This window comes from Prinia subflava, chromosome 2, assembly GCF_021018805.1.
Source record: "Prinia subflava isolate CZ2003 ecotype Zambia chromosome 2, Cam_Psub_1.2, whole genome shotgun sequence".
NCBI classification, from domain to species: Eukaryota; Metazoa; Chordata; class Aves; order Passeriformes; family Cisticolidae; genus Prinia; species Prinia subflava.
Window position 1 is genome coordinate 83,649,011 of NC_086248.1, and position 15,932 is coordinate 83,664,942.

At 43.2% G+C, this 15,932-nt stretch overlaps 1 protein-coding gene across 2 annotated transcripts in view; it reads left to right on the top strand.

Moving 5' to 3' along the window:
• The window catches only part of RHOQ (ras homolog family member Q), a 20,917-nt gene continuing 4,985 nt past the window's right edge, over positions 1-15,932 (top strand). For both annotated transcript variants that reach the window (XM_063390819.1, XM_063390820.1), the window contains exons 1-4: positions 1-284; positions 440-498; positions 14,231-14,395; positions 15,132-15,227. In XM_063390819.1, the coding sequence (XP_063246889.1) occupies positions 143-284; positions 440-498; positions 14,231-14,395; positions 15,132-15,227 (462 nt within the window). In that variant the 5' untranslated portion in view covers positions 1-142. The remainder of the gene's footprint in view (positions 285-439; positions 499-14,230; positions 14,396-15,131; positions 15,228-15,932) is intronic.

The window sequence follows — 15,932 nt, forward strand, 5'->3', positions numbered from 1 at the left end:
GCCGGGCCCAGCGCGGCGGCGGATGGCGGGGGGGCCGCGCCCGGCGGGGGCCGGCGGGGGCGCCCGCTGAGCGGCGGCGGCGATGCCGAGGGGCCCGGCTCGGCGGGGCGCGCCCGCGGGGCCATGAGGGCGGGCTCCGGCCATGGCCCATGGCAGCGCGGCGGTCATGCTGAAGTGCGTGGTGGTGGGGGACGGCGCCGTGGGCAAGACGTGCCTGCTGATGAGCTACGCCAACGACGCCTTCCCCGAGGAGTACGTGCCCACCGTCTTCGACCACTACGCAGGTGAGCGGCCGGGGGGCCCCGCTACCGCCGGGGGCGGCAGCCGCTCTCTCCCCTCCCTGCTCCCTCCATCCCCTGGCCTTGCCCTGCCGGGGGGGCCGGCAGAGGGGTCGGCCGGGTTGCCCCCCCTCACCCGCTGTGTTTCTCCCCCCTCGCAGTTAGCGTTACCGTCGGGGGCAAGCAGTACCTGCTGGGGCTGTACGACACCGCCGGCCAGGTGAGTGCCGAGCTCTGCCCGGACCCTCGGCCCCGACCCCCGCCCGGCGGCGAGCCCGGCGCTGAAGTTATTCGCAGGGCTGTGGTCCGGGCTGGGCGGGTCAGAGGCGGGTTGGCGGGGGTGGGGGGGCTATTGATAAAACCCGGCTTTAAAAGAAAACCATCGATCCAACCTCGCTTCCCGAGACCGGGCAGGCGGAGACGGGCTTTATTTTTAGCGGTGCTGGGGCCGAGGCGCCACGGCATCGCCCGGCGCTGGGGCGGGGGGATGCCCGGCGCCTGCGGGGCAGTGCTCCCGGCCGGGCATCGCCTCCGGCCAGACCCCCTTCCCCGGGGTGCCGACCCTCCCGCCGGCCTTCACGGGGGGAAATGTGCCCCGTTCAGCACAGAGGGCACACGCTGCCTCAGCCGCCTCGGGTCGGATGGAGAGCCAGGCTGCCGCAGCTTGCCTTGTCGTGGTTTACAGCACTCAAATGGCTACAAAGAGTTGTTCAAACTAAAGGTGGAAAATAACATGTAATTCTCAGCCACTGCCTTTTAGATAACCTGGGTTTCTTTTCCTTTCCCAGACCACTCAAGTGACTCATTTGGTTAAGATTATTACAGCCAGTTGTGAAGGATGCTGTGATGTCAGCATGGCTCTTTAGTAACTTTAGTGATGGATAAAATACTGGATGTTTGGAGGAGTCCCTGATATAGCGGTTTCTAAAGGGCTCCATGATTCAAGTAATCGCTTCCTTAGCTTACCTTGCATGGCACCGGCCATGGGCCAAGCACAGTCCCTGGGGTTAGAGTACTTTCTGGGGATCCCTTATTTGAAACAGTTTGTGAAGGGCCTGACCACAGGGGATGCAGGCATCTCCCAAGGAAGTGCAGGGCATATACGGAAATGCAGCATGGGTTTCTGTAAAGTTGTGTACTCCCTATATTAAAAGTTCTTGCAGCGTGAGCATGTGCTTTGGTCTCACATGACCTCAGACATGCTTCCTCGTTGTAAAGAGCAACTAGTAAGACAATCTCACTGAACTCACATAGACTGAAGCTGTAATTTTTAACCATGTTGTTCCCATACTTAATTGAACTGCTGCCTGAATTAGTGAACCTTTTTAGATCTGCATATAGCCTTGAATTAGGAAATCAGCATTTAACCAGTTTTATATCTTTGTTAGGCCTGAAAGTAGTAAAAAAATTAATTTCATGAAAATTGTAGGAAACAGCGCCATTTCCAGAAAGCTGATACCCTGAAGGGTGAGACTCTTTCCACAAAGATTGACTTCATGCTTTTCTTCTCACTGACGTAAACACAGACTAGTCAAATTCATGCCAGCTAAGTGCATTTCTTATTACTATCATAGTCCTGTTTGTGAATAGTAATTGGTTCAGAACATGGCTTTAAAACATTGCTTAAGTAGGTTGCAAAGTGAGGATCTAGTGCTCAGACAAAGTATTTGGTTAGGGAGCATTTTTTTAATATATAATGAGCACTGAAAAGTGTGAAAGGGAGCCTAGCACTTCTGTACATAAGCACAGTTTATTTGGGGATGCCGTCTCAAACTGCTTGTGCTGGGCTTGTTGCTATTAATGTGAGTATGTGTTGTTAGCTCTGTGTAACCTTAACTGAAGTGGGTTTGTGGTACCCCACTCTGCCTGAATGTGCTGAGTGCAAACACAGGTGACCTTTGGCCTCCTCAAAAGTCAGGAGGGTAAACTGGCCAGTTTACAACAAACAGGCATTCCTATTATACTAAGAAAAACTTTTCCATGTGAAGCTGTATATAGAGAAAGTTGAGGTAAACTTTTTTTTTTTTTTCCAATATCTGAAAAGCTGAAATCTTCATTTAGAATTCCAGGGCAGTTTTTGAGGCACCTAGAAATAGATCTTGCTGGCCTGATTCAGAGGACCCTCAGTTCACACAGGGTTTTTTAATGAGGCTACCTTGACAGATATATCTGGTCTTGGCAAAACTCCCTTTTTTAGTCAAACCTGTGGTACTAATAAAATCTACCACTATCCCCATCCTACTTCAGCATGTTTGGGGAACTGGTGGATGTCAGAGAGTGCCCATAGGAGCCCCATCCCAACATCCAGTACAACTAAAGAAGGGAGTCTATATCAAGATGCCAGTCCAGCAACTTCATTCAGTTGAAAGCTGCTTTGTCAGAGCAGCTGACAAGTCTGTCTTCCCAAAGCTATGCAATAATAGAAAGCTTACATTAAAGCTTAAATATATATAGTAAAGAGAAGAAAAGACATGAGTTGATGATGTCTTCTCTGTGTTGAGGAAACAGCATGCTGTACCTGGTACATGCCTGCTGCTTCCACAGACTTCCATATGGATCGGATACATTGCTGCCCAAAGTGGGGATTTCTATGCCAGCATACATCAGTGCTTTTGTCTCTAATTCTGTCGCCCCTGAATAACTCTACTGTAAAATATTGGCCTGATAGTATAGTTTTATAAAACTTGGCTGTGTGTGATCAGTGTGGTATCTGAAGGTCACAATCATTAGCATCATTTATAGTTGCAGCTCTGGACAAAGTAAATAGGTACAATCTACTGATCTCAATTCAGGGGGAAGAGGAGTGAAGGGGGTTAACAAAAGTTCAGATAGTGACTTACTCCAAATCCATGCAGAAAGCCTAGAACAGAAGAAAGATTAAAGACAGGATTTTGATTCATAGCTGGTGCACAGCAGGCTCATCACCCTGAAATACTGGCTTATCAGTGTGTGGGTCTCTTTAACTTGCGTGGTTATGTATTTAGCAACTTGTGACAGACTTTGCTTTGGCAGAGGAGTTGCAAGCTTTTGAGTTCATCCAGTACTCATTTCTAGCTTGCTTCCTGACAACACACACAAGATCACATGTGGTAACTATAACGATGACATAAGGCCTCATATCTTCATGAGTTTAAAGTAGGTTGAAAATAAATCCATTAAAATCCCATTTTTTCCCCTGGTAATGTATATAGCGAGGAAAAATGCCACTAGTGGTTCACAAAATTCAGTTTATACACAGGCCTTTGGGTGTGTGTGAGTTCAAAGAAGGCTTTTCTCTGGCTGAAAATACTGAGGCCTTGGTTCAGCAGAAAATAGCCAGTACAGCTGCTGGGCTGTGGAGGCTCTGAGAGCCCGTTTGGGTTTGCAGCTGTGGAGGCAGCCTCCCTGTCAGGGAGGTGGCCGGGAATTTGGTGCCATTCCTCCAGCAATTCCTCCCAGAGGTGGAGCTGGCAGCCCCTTTTAGCCTTGCTGCCTGCACTGGGTGGGTTTAGAGCAGGTCTTCATTTCCCCAGAAGATGAGAACTGTGGAACCAACTTGTGTTGAAGACGCATCAACGCACTGAAGGTTAAACATGAGATACTTGTCGTAACTGATGCTTGGGTGCCTCTGGCTTGCAGCAGCCTCTTCTGGGAAACTGTGTGTCAATACTGCTTGTCATTGAACAGGAGTACATGGCAAAATCAGCTTGGGAGGAGAACCATGGCCTCATCAGGGGTCTGTTAATATCACCATGCTGGAGTGGTTTTGAACTGCTGGCAAGTGATTATCATTTTGCTCTTCCATGGTAATCAGATGCTCTTCATGGTTCAGAAGTAATACTGCCAGCTCTCAAGATGTTAACATTTTTGGAGAAATGTCTGCAAGCACTAACGAAGAGGTGCTGCATGTCCCCTTGCCATGTCCCAGGTGGTTGGAATAAGCACAGGAGTTGCCTTTTGGGGATTTTGCTCTATACTGAAGGCTATTGTTTAAAATGGCAGTTGAAGTCCATCCTTCTGCCAGTTCCTTTTGCTGTAGGATTTTAATTCATGGTGTCCCTTTCTTCCAGTGTGTGCTGACCACATACAGGAGGAAGTCTTGCTCTGCCCCTGTGTCTTTGCTGTAAAGGATGGTTGGGACCCAGAGGAAGGATGGGGAAGGCTGGAGAGCAGAGCCTGTACTGCTTGTGTTGCTCTGGGTAGAGAGATGCCGAGGCACGGCACGGCTGTTTGGTGCATTTGGCACCAAGGCAGCATCTGGACAGTGCAGAGCAGGGTATGGTGAACCTTACTATGGTGCAGTGCCTCATAATAACATTTATATCCCTCAGCATCACTTACTGTTGATACTAGTGGGGCCTGGTCGGACAAAGCTGAGGTGAACTGCATTCCTTGGCTTTCTGCTTCTATGTCTCTGCCTTAAATGCCCTAATGTCTGATACAATGAAGCTCTGGTGCCTTCTCACCTGTCACCAGAACAGTACCACAAAACATGGTATTCACAAGCACAGAACAAGCCACTTGGCACGTCTCAGCTCAGATGGCCACACTGGTTGCAGCCACAGCCATCTTATTTCAGATACACTGATTTTTTGGTTGTAACAGAAGCCCGGATGCTAAAGCAGTTTTATGTTAAAGTTGGTCAGGCTGATGAAGTGAATAAAGCTAACTCAGTTATTACAGAGATGAGTGTCTGCATTAAGGAGAGGTGTAAAAACAAATGGTTACAAATGTGAAGGTGTCTGTGCATGAGCTGTGGTTATTAAAATGGATGGTCCCCAAACCTGTGGTGGTTGCTATAATTAAATAGCAGTAATCTTGATACTCCTTGCTGGCTCTTTGTCTTGGCTTTGGTAGGTAGCCCTGGTCTAGCCCTAGGTACCACTCCAGAATCTTACTGAGAAGAGGCAGCTGCTGGGCTGTTGTGAAATAGAATTGTCCCTCCTCAGAGCACACTGCTCCTTCTGAGTTGCCCCTACGAGGCAGCCGTAGCTTCAAATGTCAGCCTGGTGTGAAGCAGTCTCACACAATGCAAAGCCTGCCACCCTTTACTGCAGAGGTGCAAACACCGAGATCTCCAATATGATTTTGGCAGATCTGAGCATGAAATGTTAGTAACTAACATCCTGTCCCCTTTCTGCCCCCCCCGTGCCTCCCTCCTCCCACATGCATTTTCCCTCGCTCCCTTCACATGTCCCAGCCGAGCTGGCAGCTGGCACTGGGAGGCTGTGAGTTCATGAGCTCACTCCCAGCCCAGCGTGCTGGCCTATGAATAGCTCAGCCTCCGCTGAAGCTGCTCTGTGCCTCAGGATGTTGGCAGCCACGTAGATATAACAACTGGATGTATGCAGATAAAATAAAAACATGCCTAGATTCTCCTTTGGAATTTAAGTTTTCCAGTGTAAGAGGAGGTAAAGTGCCTGAGCTAACAATCTCTGTGTTTAGAGCTCTCTAGATAAGGGTTTAAGTAAAGGCAGGCTTTCTCTTTAAAAGGAAAAGGACTTGTACCTTCAGATTGGTTATTAAAAATGGCCTTGCAACAATAACACTCTCGGTGCAAAGCCTGCATCTAAACGCCTCCTCGTGAGCTGTGACTCATGCTTTGAAAGCACGGTAGCTTTCCTAGAAGGATAGGTAAGTACTGCTATCACCAGATGGGGAGTTGCAGAATGGGAGATGGTGTTCAGAGTTCCCAGAAGCATTCACTAGATAGGTGTTGGAAACTCAAGACAGTTACATTTAATTTTCAGAGTGCCGAATGCCCCACAGTACTTCTGAACAGTGACACTGAGTTATGTTAAAATCAAAGGGATGCATTTGAAAATGGACATCCAGAATATCTTTGCCACATTAACAGTTGCATTTCTAACAAAAGTGCTCCTCCTCTGATGAGAATAAATGCAAAATAAGGACACAGACGAGAAGAACTGTGTCTTTTTACTGCTCTGTTCTATGGTTTTATAAGCAGTCTGTTTGAATTAGTGATTGGGTGAGTTGTGTTAAGAAAAATGTCTGACTGCTACGTGACACTTTCAGCAGTTCTGAAGAGGTTGTGTCATTTGACACTTTACAGTTACTGTGCCCTGTCTGTTTTAATCCTGCTCCATGCTGCATCTGTGCTGTGGCACGTGTGCAATAATTCTTTGCTATGCCAGGCACTCGCTGGTGTGCACATAAAAATGCAGGTGGCAGCATTATTCTCCAGAGCAAAGCAACATCTGTCAGCATCCTAGGTGAGTATATGGCTTCACATGAATAAAACACAGATTCAGAGTACCTCAGGCAGCTTGTACTCTAAATCAGACATAGTCATGAATGCTTTAAGATCATCATTATGAGTTAATGCTAGTTCCTTGTTGATCCAATTTCCAGTTGGGATTCAGCGTTGGAGTCAATAAGGGATGGATGCCAGGTGTGACCTGGGATGCATCTGTAGTTATGACCAACAGATAGGCCAGCCACAGGCAGTGAGATGGCTTACAAATTCCTCACTTAAGAAAAACTGCCTATGTTTTTCTTTCAATTGCCTTAACATCTGCTGAGTGTTTTACCACACTCTCCAGTGGAAGCTGTTAACCCTAGCAAGTGGAACTTGATATAAAACCAGGTGCAGAAGACTCTTTAGGAACTCCTTTAATTCTGGAAACTCTTTCACTGTGATGTGTTCATTCAAGGTGCACCTGATGGCTCTCCACTCTCCTAAGAAGTTGTGTGATGGGAGCTAATCTTGAGGAGGCAGTAAAGCTGTAATCTTCTGTGTGTTCCTTGAGACTGGACTGAATAATGTGCTTTTGGGGTTTATTTGTAAAAGGTGAAAGAGAATGCGACACCTAACTGATCAGTCTTGTTTGTCTGATCAGTCTTTATATAGGTAGCAAATTAAAAGACATGTCTGATATGATTTGGATAACTGCATTAAACCAACTCTATTCTGTAGGCTGTTTTGCCTGTGAGAACAGGTCATATTCTTCTGTGAAAATAAAGTCAGAAAACCCATCTTTCCAAAAAGCAGGTTCTGCAGAGGATATGTCCAGATCTCCCAAGTCAGGGTGCATTTTATTTTTTGATTTGCTATATCTGAAAGAATGGAAAATCTTGATTGTGCATGGCTGCACAACAGCTGGGGTGAATTCCTTTCTCAGGTAAAATGGAAATCCAGTGTGGAAAGAATGCTGTTCATGAAGTCACTGCCAGTGAGAAAGAAGTGCAGTGCAGGACTGAGATTTCTCATGGGCAAGGAGTGAAAGGGATTGTCCATGGCAGCTACTCTGCCATTTCTTAGGAGCTCCATAGTGGGCAGACAACAGGTTTAAGTGAAGGTGTCCAGGTGAAACTGTGCTTGAAGTCAGTTGAATACATGTTCTGTTGATAGATGCTAAAATAGTAAGCCCTATAGAGAAAGATCAGGGACTTTCACTTTTAAAAAACCAAGAAGAAACCAGCAAGTTGAAGTTCTCACAGTGATGGAGAGAAGGGAGTTTACTATTGAGACCATATAGGAAAGTAGTTTAGCATCACCGCATGGCAAGATGCAGCATTTGGATAGTACTGAATCCCACAGTAAGGCTAGGATCAAATCTGATCTCTTAAAGGCAATTTTGTGTATAATAAAAGAAATATTCTGTCCTTCCTGTCTCTAATGCTCTAAAATCCATCTTACTAGGCGCCATCTTCCAGCTAGTTATTTCTCTCTGTCCAGAAAAGCTTTTCAGACATGTAAGCAGCTGCACAGTTCTCAAATACGCCAGGAGGAAAGTTTTGTTATGTATAAAAAAAGGTAATTCACAAACCCTAGGCTTTTTCAATGTATAATTCATATGTCCTTTGAACAGTCCTCCTCACAGGAATTCAGAAATGGATTTAGATCAGTTTACTTCATTTTTAGAATACAATGGAAGAGCACTTACACTGCATACTTGCAGCCTTTTCTATAAATTAAAAATAGATGCTGGGCCCAAAGCAGCAGCTTTTTGCATTCTCTGGGAAACCTGCGCAAACAAACCACAACAGGACAATTCTGCTTTCTTTAGCAATGCAAGCCGTATCCTCAGGAGAGACAGAGGGTCTGTAGTGCACTTTTCCCCTGCAGCCAGGGAATAATCACTGCATCTTTTTTCTTTTGTGTGTTCAAAAGCTAGGGGCTACAGATGTAGGCAACGAAAAATCAAATGCAGTCATCAGCATAGCAGAACTTGGGTTACAGAATTGGATAAGCAAACGTTTTATGGCAATGCACTGTCAGTCCAAATTGCAGCTTTATGCCAAATGGTCCTGCATTAGTGGTGCCTTGTGAGTGGCAGTGCCAGGAAACCAGCATCCTGGGGGACACTCCACCCTCCTTCCTTGCAAAGGGTTACAGTGGTACACAGCCCAGACTGAAAAATTTGCACTGTGTTTTTTAGCCAGGGAAGCAATTTGTGCTTGGCATGGGGCAGTACAGGCCACTTCCCTCTCTCTCCTCCCCCACCAAGCATCTCCTAGAATCAGAAACCACAGGGTGATTCAGCGGAGCGAGGTCTGTTTCCTGGTGTGCTTTTGGAGTAAGCAGTTGCTTTCAAAACCTTCAGACAGAGGCTTTGCCTGGTGCTTATGGCAAAGCTGCAGATCAGCCTTTAATTCCAAACAATTTGGGGGAGATGGTGAGGGGTGTCCAGAGGTAGCTGTGAGCTATTACTATGTCCACATGTTGTGTACATCAGTCATTATGGTTCAATTGTTATGTTTTCCAAAATTACAGAGAGCCTTCTAAAACAGAAACTTATTTTCGGGGAGGAAAACTGAAAAATGCAGTCTTGAAGGACAGCTTTGAAATGCATTTCAAAAATTGAAATATGGCAATTTGTAATGAGAGAGGACTTCTGACTCTTGTTACTATGAAGTGGTTAAAACTTAGACTTTTACCTGGGATTTTACTCTGTAAAACTCTGCCTCACTGAGTCCCTCTGAGCAGTAGTGATTACCCTTTGCTGCACGAAGGTTGGATTCCTCTAGCAACTCTGCCTGATGTCTATTTTTGGCTTCCCCTCTAAAAACAGATGGCTGGAGTGAGAACCTCTTCTTACGATTGCTGTTGTAAGCTGTGAAAGCAACAGATGGTTGCTAACACAGAGATCACAAACGCAGAGGTTTTGAGCACCAGCTTTTCTTCCAGTGGTGCAAACTTTATTTTGTTTCCACCTATCCACTTTACAACTCTTGGAATAGAAATAGGTTTATCAAGAATATGTCAATATAACAACTGAAGAAGCATTGTTAAAATTTCATTCCTAAGCTGCAAAACATATAAAATAATTCATTACTTTGGTTCTGTCAGAACATGACACATCTTAGGCCCCTGCGTCAGTTAATGACATTCCAGAATTTGGTTTCTCCTGTTTTCTTAAAAACACTAGCAAGGAAACAAAAATCAACCAGACAGATCTAGGTTAACATTATCTTCATGACTTCAGAGGTGTGGACTTCCTCAAAGGCCTTGGTCAAGGTGTGGGAAGGTATTGGTTGCACAGGACTAAGTGCCTTCCATCTCTCCAAAGTGGACAGAGAGACCCTAATACCATTCCAGATGAGCAGGAGGGCTGTGGTCTCACACTACTGGCAGAGGGCTACCTCTGTCTCTGTGTCCATCACTCCAGCTCCAGCTGGGAGGAGAGTGCTACCATCAGCTGGAGGAGCTACAAGGTCTCTAGTACAACAATCTGTTTGTGTGCGCCTCACACTTCAGTGTTCTAATAAATATAAGGAAACAGTGCTTTCTGTGGGTCAAGAAGGTTGTCCAGAAATTATTATACTTCACTTTGTCTGAGTTTATTTTTGTTTAAATATCCCACTGCACATAAGCTGTGTACATCAAAGGCTTTTGGAGTGCTTTGCAAAGACTAATGCATTATTAAGCTAGCAAACCCATACAGATGGCAAGATGCAAATAGAGGGAGGATAATGATTTGCTCAGGACTACATACTGTGTCAGTGGCAGAATTTGGAATACAGTTTGTGTGGTTTTAGCTGTGTCCCAGCTGATACCCACAGAACTGGGCAAAAGTATTAGTCCAAAATCAAATGCATGACTTGAAACGGGACACTGTGTTCTGCTTTTGGTCTGAGCAAACCCATGAAATGAAGAATATAATAAATGCTGTGGAATTACAATAGTGTTCTTCAGTCTGCATACAGAAGTTTTTCAAAACCTGTTTCTGAACAGGTAAATGCTGGAAATAGCCAGATTTTGGACATGTTAGAGCAAATTCACTTCACCATCCAAAATTCAGTATTCAAGTACAAGGCAGCAGAAAATCTTAGGCAGATTATTAGGTACTGTAACATGGAAAAGGAGACATAAAGGATAGATTTTAAGAAACCAAGATAGAGGCAATGCTAGACATAGACTTTCAGCCAACTATAAGAAGACATGGTAACTTAAAAGTTTGAATTTCCATTCTCTACTCTAAAAACAAAAGCCCCCATTTGTAGTTGAGAAGCCAAGTTCTCAGTTCCTTCATCTTCTCCTTTTTCATGTCTATTGTGTACTGGCAGCTGTCGTGGGTTTCCACAGGGATACTAGGGAAATGATGAACAGCCCTGCTGCAGTGTTATGTCTTTTAGAGGGATCACAGCTCCACAGAACATTAATTAAGTCAACATTCTTGTGTCCAATTTTGTTTGAAGTTATTACAGCCCTTGTATTTTTTCATATTCACCTGCTTCAGCAAACAATTTATTTTAAACTCTAGAGTATGTCGGAGAATAAGCTGTTTCACTATTATAGCCTGGAGTTTTTGAGACTTCTACTGACTATTTCAATCCTTAGGGGCTTTCTTGCCCATCTTATTCATATTCTTAAAATATTCCTGCTAATATCCTTGATTATTTTTAAAGTCTAAATATATATGCAGTGTCTCCCCCAATCAGACTGTCTAATTAGTCTAATTGCTGTATAGGGTGGTGTGTACATGCACTCAAATTGGAATTTATGTTGACTGGCTAGTATAATCACTTTTGCTGTTGCATTTAATTTTAGAATAAACTGCATTTATTTCCCTTACACTAGGTTCAGGAAATAAATTATAGTTGAAGCTATAAGATTTTTCCAGTCTTCTCTAATATCCAATCTAAATTAATTTGGTATTTCAGATTTTTCTATCAATTGTAGCCATTATGTTGGCCCAATACATCAGAGAAACTTTACAGGTTTTATTGCTGTTTCTGGGGGGCTACTGGGAGACAGAAGGAGTCTTTAGGCACAGATGGCCTACTAGATGCTGACAAAAATTAAGCAGGGTTTCTCCCAGGAGGACTCAGGACCAGTCCAATGATGTGGTCAGAGGCTTTGATAGAACTACCGCCACTTTTAGTATCAATGCAAACGTGATGTTCAGAGCACAGACAAGGTTTAAAGGAGAGCCTGAGAGCGCTGACGTGTTCCAAGCAGCAGGACTGGTGGGTATAGCCAAATTCTCTGATAATTTAAGGAAGCTTAAATGCAGTGAGGCCACTGTAGCCAATACCACACACATGCTTGGCACGTCCATCAGGGTACGTGCTGTATCCAATCATGTTGTGCCTGCCTTCCATTTAACTTCTTAATTACACTGGATGGACACACAGCTTGCCCAGTGCAAGTGGGATGGTATAAATAAAAAGGCACATACACAAATGCAGGACCAGGAAAGGAGTTCAGACCTGAGACTAGCTTTAAGAAAATTATTAATATTTGCTATGAATAAAAGGTCCATCTGCAATTTGAAATGGATTAACTGAAGAGCTATTTTAAGGTTAATGGACTAACAGTAATTTCGGGTGACAGTGAAATTCTTTCTCCATTCCAGCATTTAGTGTAGTATTCTAGTTATCCTAACCCAGATACAAGATTTTTAGAAAATGGAGAGTGTAGGGATGGCAGCTCTTTGATGGTAGGAACAAATTACAGCTTTTAACTAGATTTTTTTAAAACACAACTTATTCACTAATACCTCACATATTTAGAGCTGAATTTGAGAGCAACTGATGGATCCACTGTGTGCTCTTTCATGCAGATTTTGTACTCCAGGGAACAGAGTAATTGGTAGTTGGGAAGCTTCTTTTAGGATTTTCATCTCCACCCCAGAAAACAGAGTGCAACCTTGAGGAGGATCTAGCTATATTCTGTAGTAGCAGTGTAACATAAAATACATGCCTAAAAAAACCAACTGAATGTTAAAAGAGTTTCAACTTCCTGTGTTGATGTTTTGAAGTTATTTCTGCTTTCTATGATAAATGTCCACAGATTTGGAAAAGACAATTTGGGTTACTGCTTTTTTCCTTGGAATCAGAGCAAGATTCTGAGGAGAGAATGACACTGGCAAGAGCCTGACACTGGCAGGGAAAAGGCCTGGCAAATGTTGTAGTTTCAAAGTAGTGTCAGTTCCTGTGGATGTTAAATTGGGAAGCCATGTCAAAAATTAAGCATGCTCTAACTAATTGACAAGCCTGTGTACAAAACTAGAGTGGATACTCAAAATGGCACAAGAGTATGACAAGTGATGATCACCTCCTTCCTACTGCACAATTTCTGCCTGTGCTTGTCTTCCCTCCAGTTCATGATGAGAATAACAGCTCTCTTCCCACAGCTGTTGACTTCCAAATGGAAAGATGAGCGAAGCAGAAACTGTTCTGAGGAAGTTCTCGCAGTTTTTCTGTGAAAACTCTAGTGACTATATTTAAAACCTAAAAAATTAATAATGGACATTTTTGAGGGTGTGACTATAAGTTAATAATCTGGTAATGGAACTTTTGCCAAGGAAACAAAAATTTTATTTTCTGGCTCATTTCAAACACGGACTTGAATTACATTTCTGTCTCCATGTTTAATGAACAAATCATTGCAATATTTGTGAGATTTAATTAAGGTGGGGAGTTTACATGGGGAAGAGGGAAACTCTTGCAGCAGCCCAAATAAACTGGTGTTCACTGTGGAAGGTATAATTCCAGCATTTGTCAGTGTCTCTGCAATGCCTGGGCTCAGTCTTAGTTACCTATGTTGCAAAAACCACCAAAATTCTACAGTAGGAATGGAAAGGCCTTGTTTCACTGCCAAAGACCAAAGGAAGTCTTGCAGAGAGAAGCTGGGGTATGCTCCCCTTGGCTGTTAGCTAAAACACAGGGTAAAAATCCACTTTCTCCCTTGCTAGAGAGAACTCTGATTTACAACAGGAGCAATGCTCCCAGGTACTTGTCTTGCCGCAGTATTGTACGCCCTGGCAGTAGGAGTGTTGCCTTGAAATGCTGAGCCTCTCAATGTCCTAAATAATCTTTTCACACTAAATCTTCCCCCACACTCCTAACAAACAAACAAAGACATTAATATTCCACTGATAGTGCTCTTGATCCTGAATTTCTGTTCCATCTGATCCTTTGCTGGGCTGGCCAACAGAAAGCACAGTCCAGACAAAAGAGGTCCCTTCTGATCCTTCCTACTGCCCCGAACACTAGGAACAGACCGTAAGGTTTCTAAGAGACAAAGAAAAATCTAAGGAGGGCTTTAAATATCACCTCTATGTATGATCCAACATGGAACATTTAAGTGCATTGAATAGCCTTAATCTAGCTTAGCTTTGTATAACCTGGATGACTTTACAGCAGTCACACCTGCTTATTTCTCTACAAATACTAATCTTTGATCTGCAAGTATGTTTGAACGATAAGCCTTTTGGTTTTTTCCTTAAGTGAAAACGTTTTGAATGGTAATCTTCTGTATATTCTCATAGAGAAGCAAACTTCTATCAGTATTAACACATTTTTCAAAATACTTATATTCACATATAGTTATCTTCATATGTAGATTTTGCTCTAACAGCGACACAAACTAACCTGGAATAGTTACAAACATTCGAAAGTTTGCCTCAACAACTTTCATGAAATACAAACACAGTTTCCGAATATAACTGTTAAAATATAGGCAACAATTTAATATTGCAGATAACAGAATTTTTCTTCCTTAGGAAGACTATGATCGTCTGAGACCTTTATCTTACCCTATGACCGATGTCTTCCTTATCTGCTTCTCAGTGGTAAACCCTGCTTCATTTCAAAATGTGAAGGAAGAGTGGGTACCGGAGTTGAAGGAATATGCACCTAATGTTCCCTTTTTACTAGTAGGAACACAGGTATATTTGGTTCTGTTCTACTTTATTTAAACAATTAGGATCATTGTACGGTGCCTTTTCTCTGGGCTGGAATTTCAGGCCTGACAGGGCCTAAGCAGCACCTCCTTCTACCTTTGGAGGAACAACCCTTACAGGTGGCAGAAAAACATAGACTCATGTTGTTCTCAAATGAGCCATCTGCATTTTGTTAAAAAAACTTATGTCCGTTGTAAGACAAGATGGGTGGCAAGATGGGCTGCATGTCTCCCATGTGACTTTCTAAAAAGTCATGGGACTTACAGAATAAAATTGTCTGCTCATGCCCGTGTTACTTGGAATTACTTGGGTCTACAACTATTAGTCACATGCAATATTTGCTGAAGCAAAGGAAAAGGGGAGAAGTGAGACAATTTCCTCTTGCTTCTTGTGGACCAGGCTTCATTTATGAAGTGACCTATGTGTTGGTGCTCCCTTTGGGTAATCTTTCTGCCACTGCATTTGGTATTCTAAGATGATCCCATCTAATTGAAGCGCTGAATTACAAAACAAATGTTTCTTCCTTCTGGATTAAAGAGTCACAGGTTAAATTTAGGGCTTTTGAATCAGGAATGGTCCACAATCTGAATCATGACATGACTCCATTTTTATAAAGATAATATTCCATTGAATAATTCTCCTTTAAAAAGAGGGTATCATATTGCCTGCTGACTTCTGTTTAGAGAAAGTACTGCAGCATGACTTCAATCTTTCTTGCTAGATTGATCTCCGTGATGACCCAAAAACTCTGGCAAGACTGAATGATATGAAAGAGAAGCCCGTATCTGTGGAGCAAGGACAGAAGTTAGCAAAAGAGGTAAACCAGATACTCCTAAATGAAACCAAGTAACAAAGAACACCCCTATTTCTACTTGACTTTTACCTTTACCACTTTTTGCATATCTTTTAGAAGTCCACATACAAAATCTTGTGACTGCTTACCAGTTAACAATACTTACTTACATTAGTGAATATAGGTAACAAACAGACCTGTGTAATTACACTTTCTTGTCAGTAATAGTTCAATTTTCAGTGTAGATACTTGCAAAAGCTATACAAGCTATATAAATACTGGTCAAAGGCAATTAAAATCCACAAACTGGTTGAGGTTGGAAGGGATCTCTCCTGCTCAAGCAAAATGTTGGAAGCATTTTTTAGACATTGTTTGAGAATATTATACTACCATTATAAATACTGTGTGGATAAAGCTTATCAGGACACTTACAGAGCCTTTATTTTTGAAACACAAATGGGTCATGTCTTTTTTGCTCTCTAATTATTAACCACATCTTAGGCCTCCACTGCCAACCTAAAGAACTTATTTGCTTCCCACAGAAACAAATCAACCTCAACATCTTCCACATCTTTGGACGAAAGACAAATCTTATTTTCTCCTATGGGGGGGTGCACATGAAGATAACTTTTTTAGATTGCAGCCAAACATTGTAATGTTGCTATGGGAAAAAAAAAAAAAGCAGAAGTGCTCAGATGGAATTGAACAGCTGAGACATACTGCTATTGA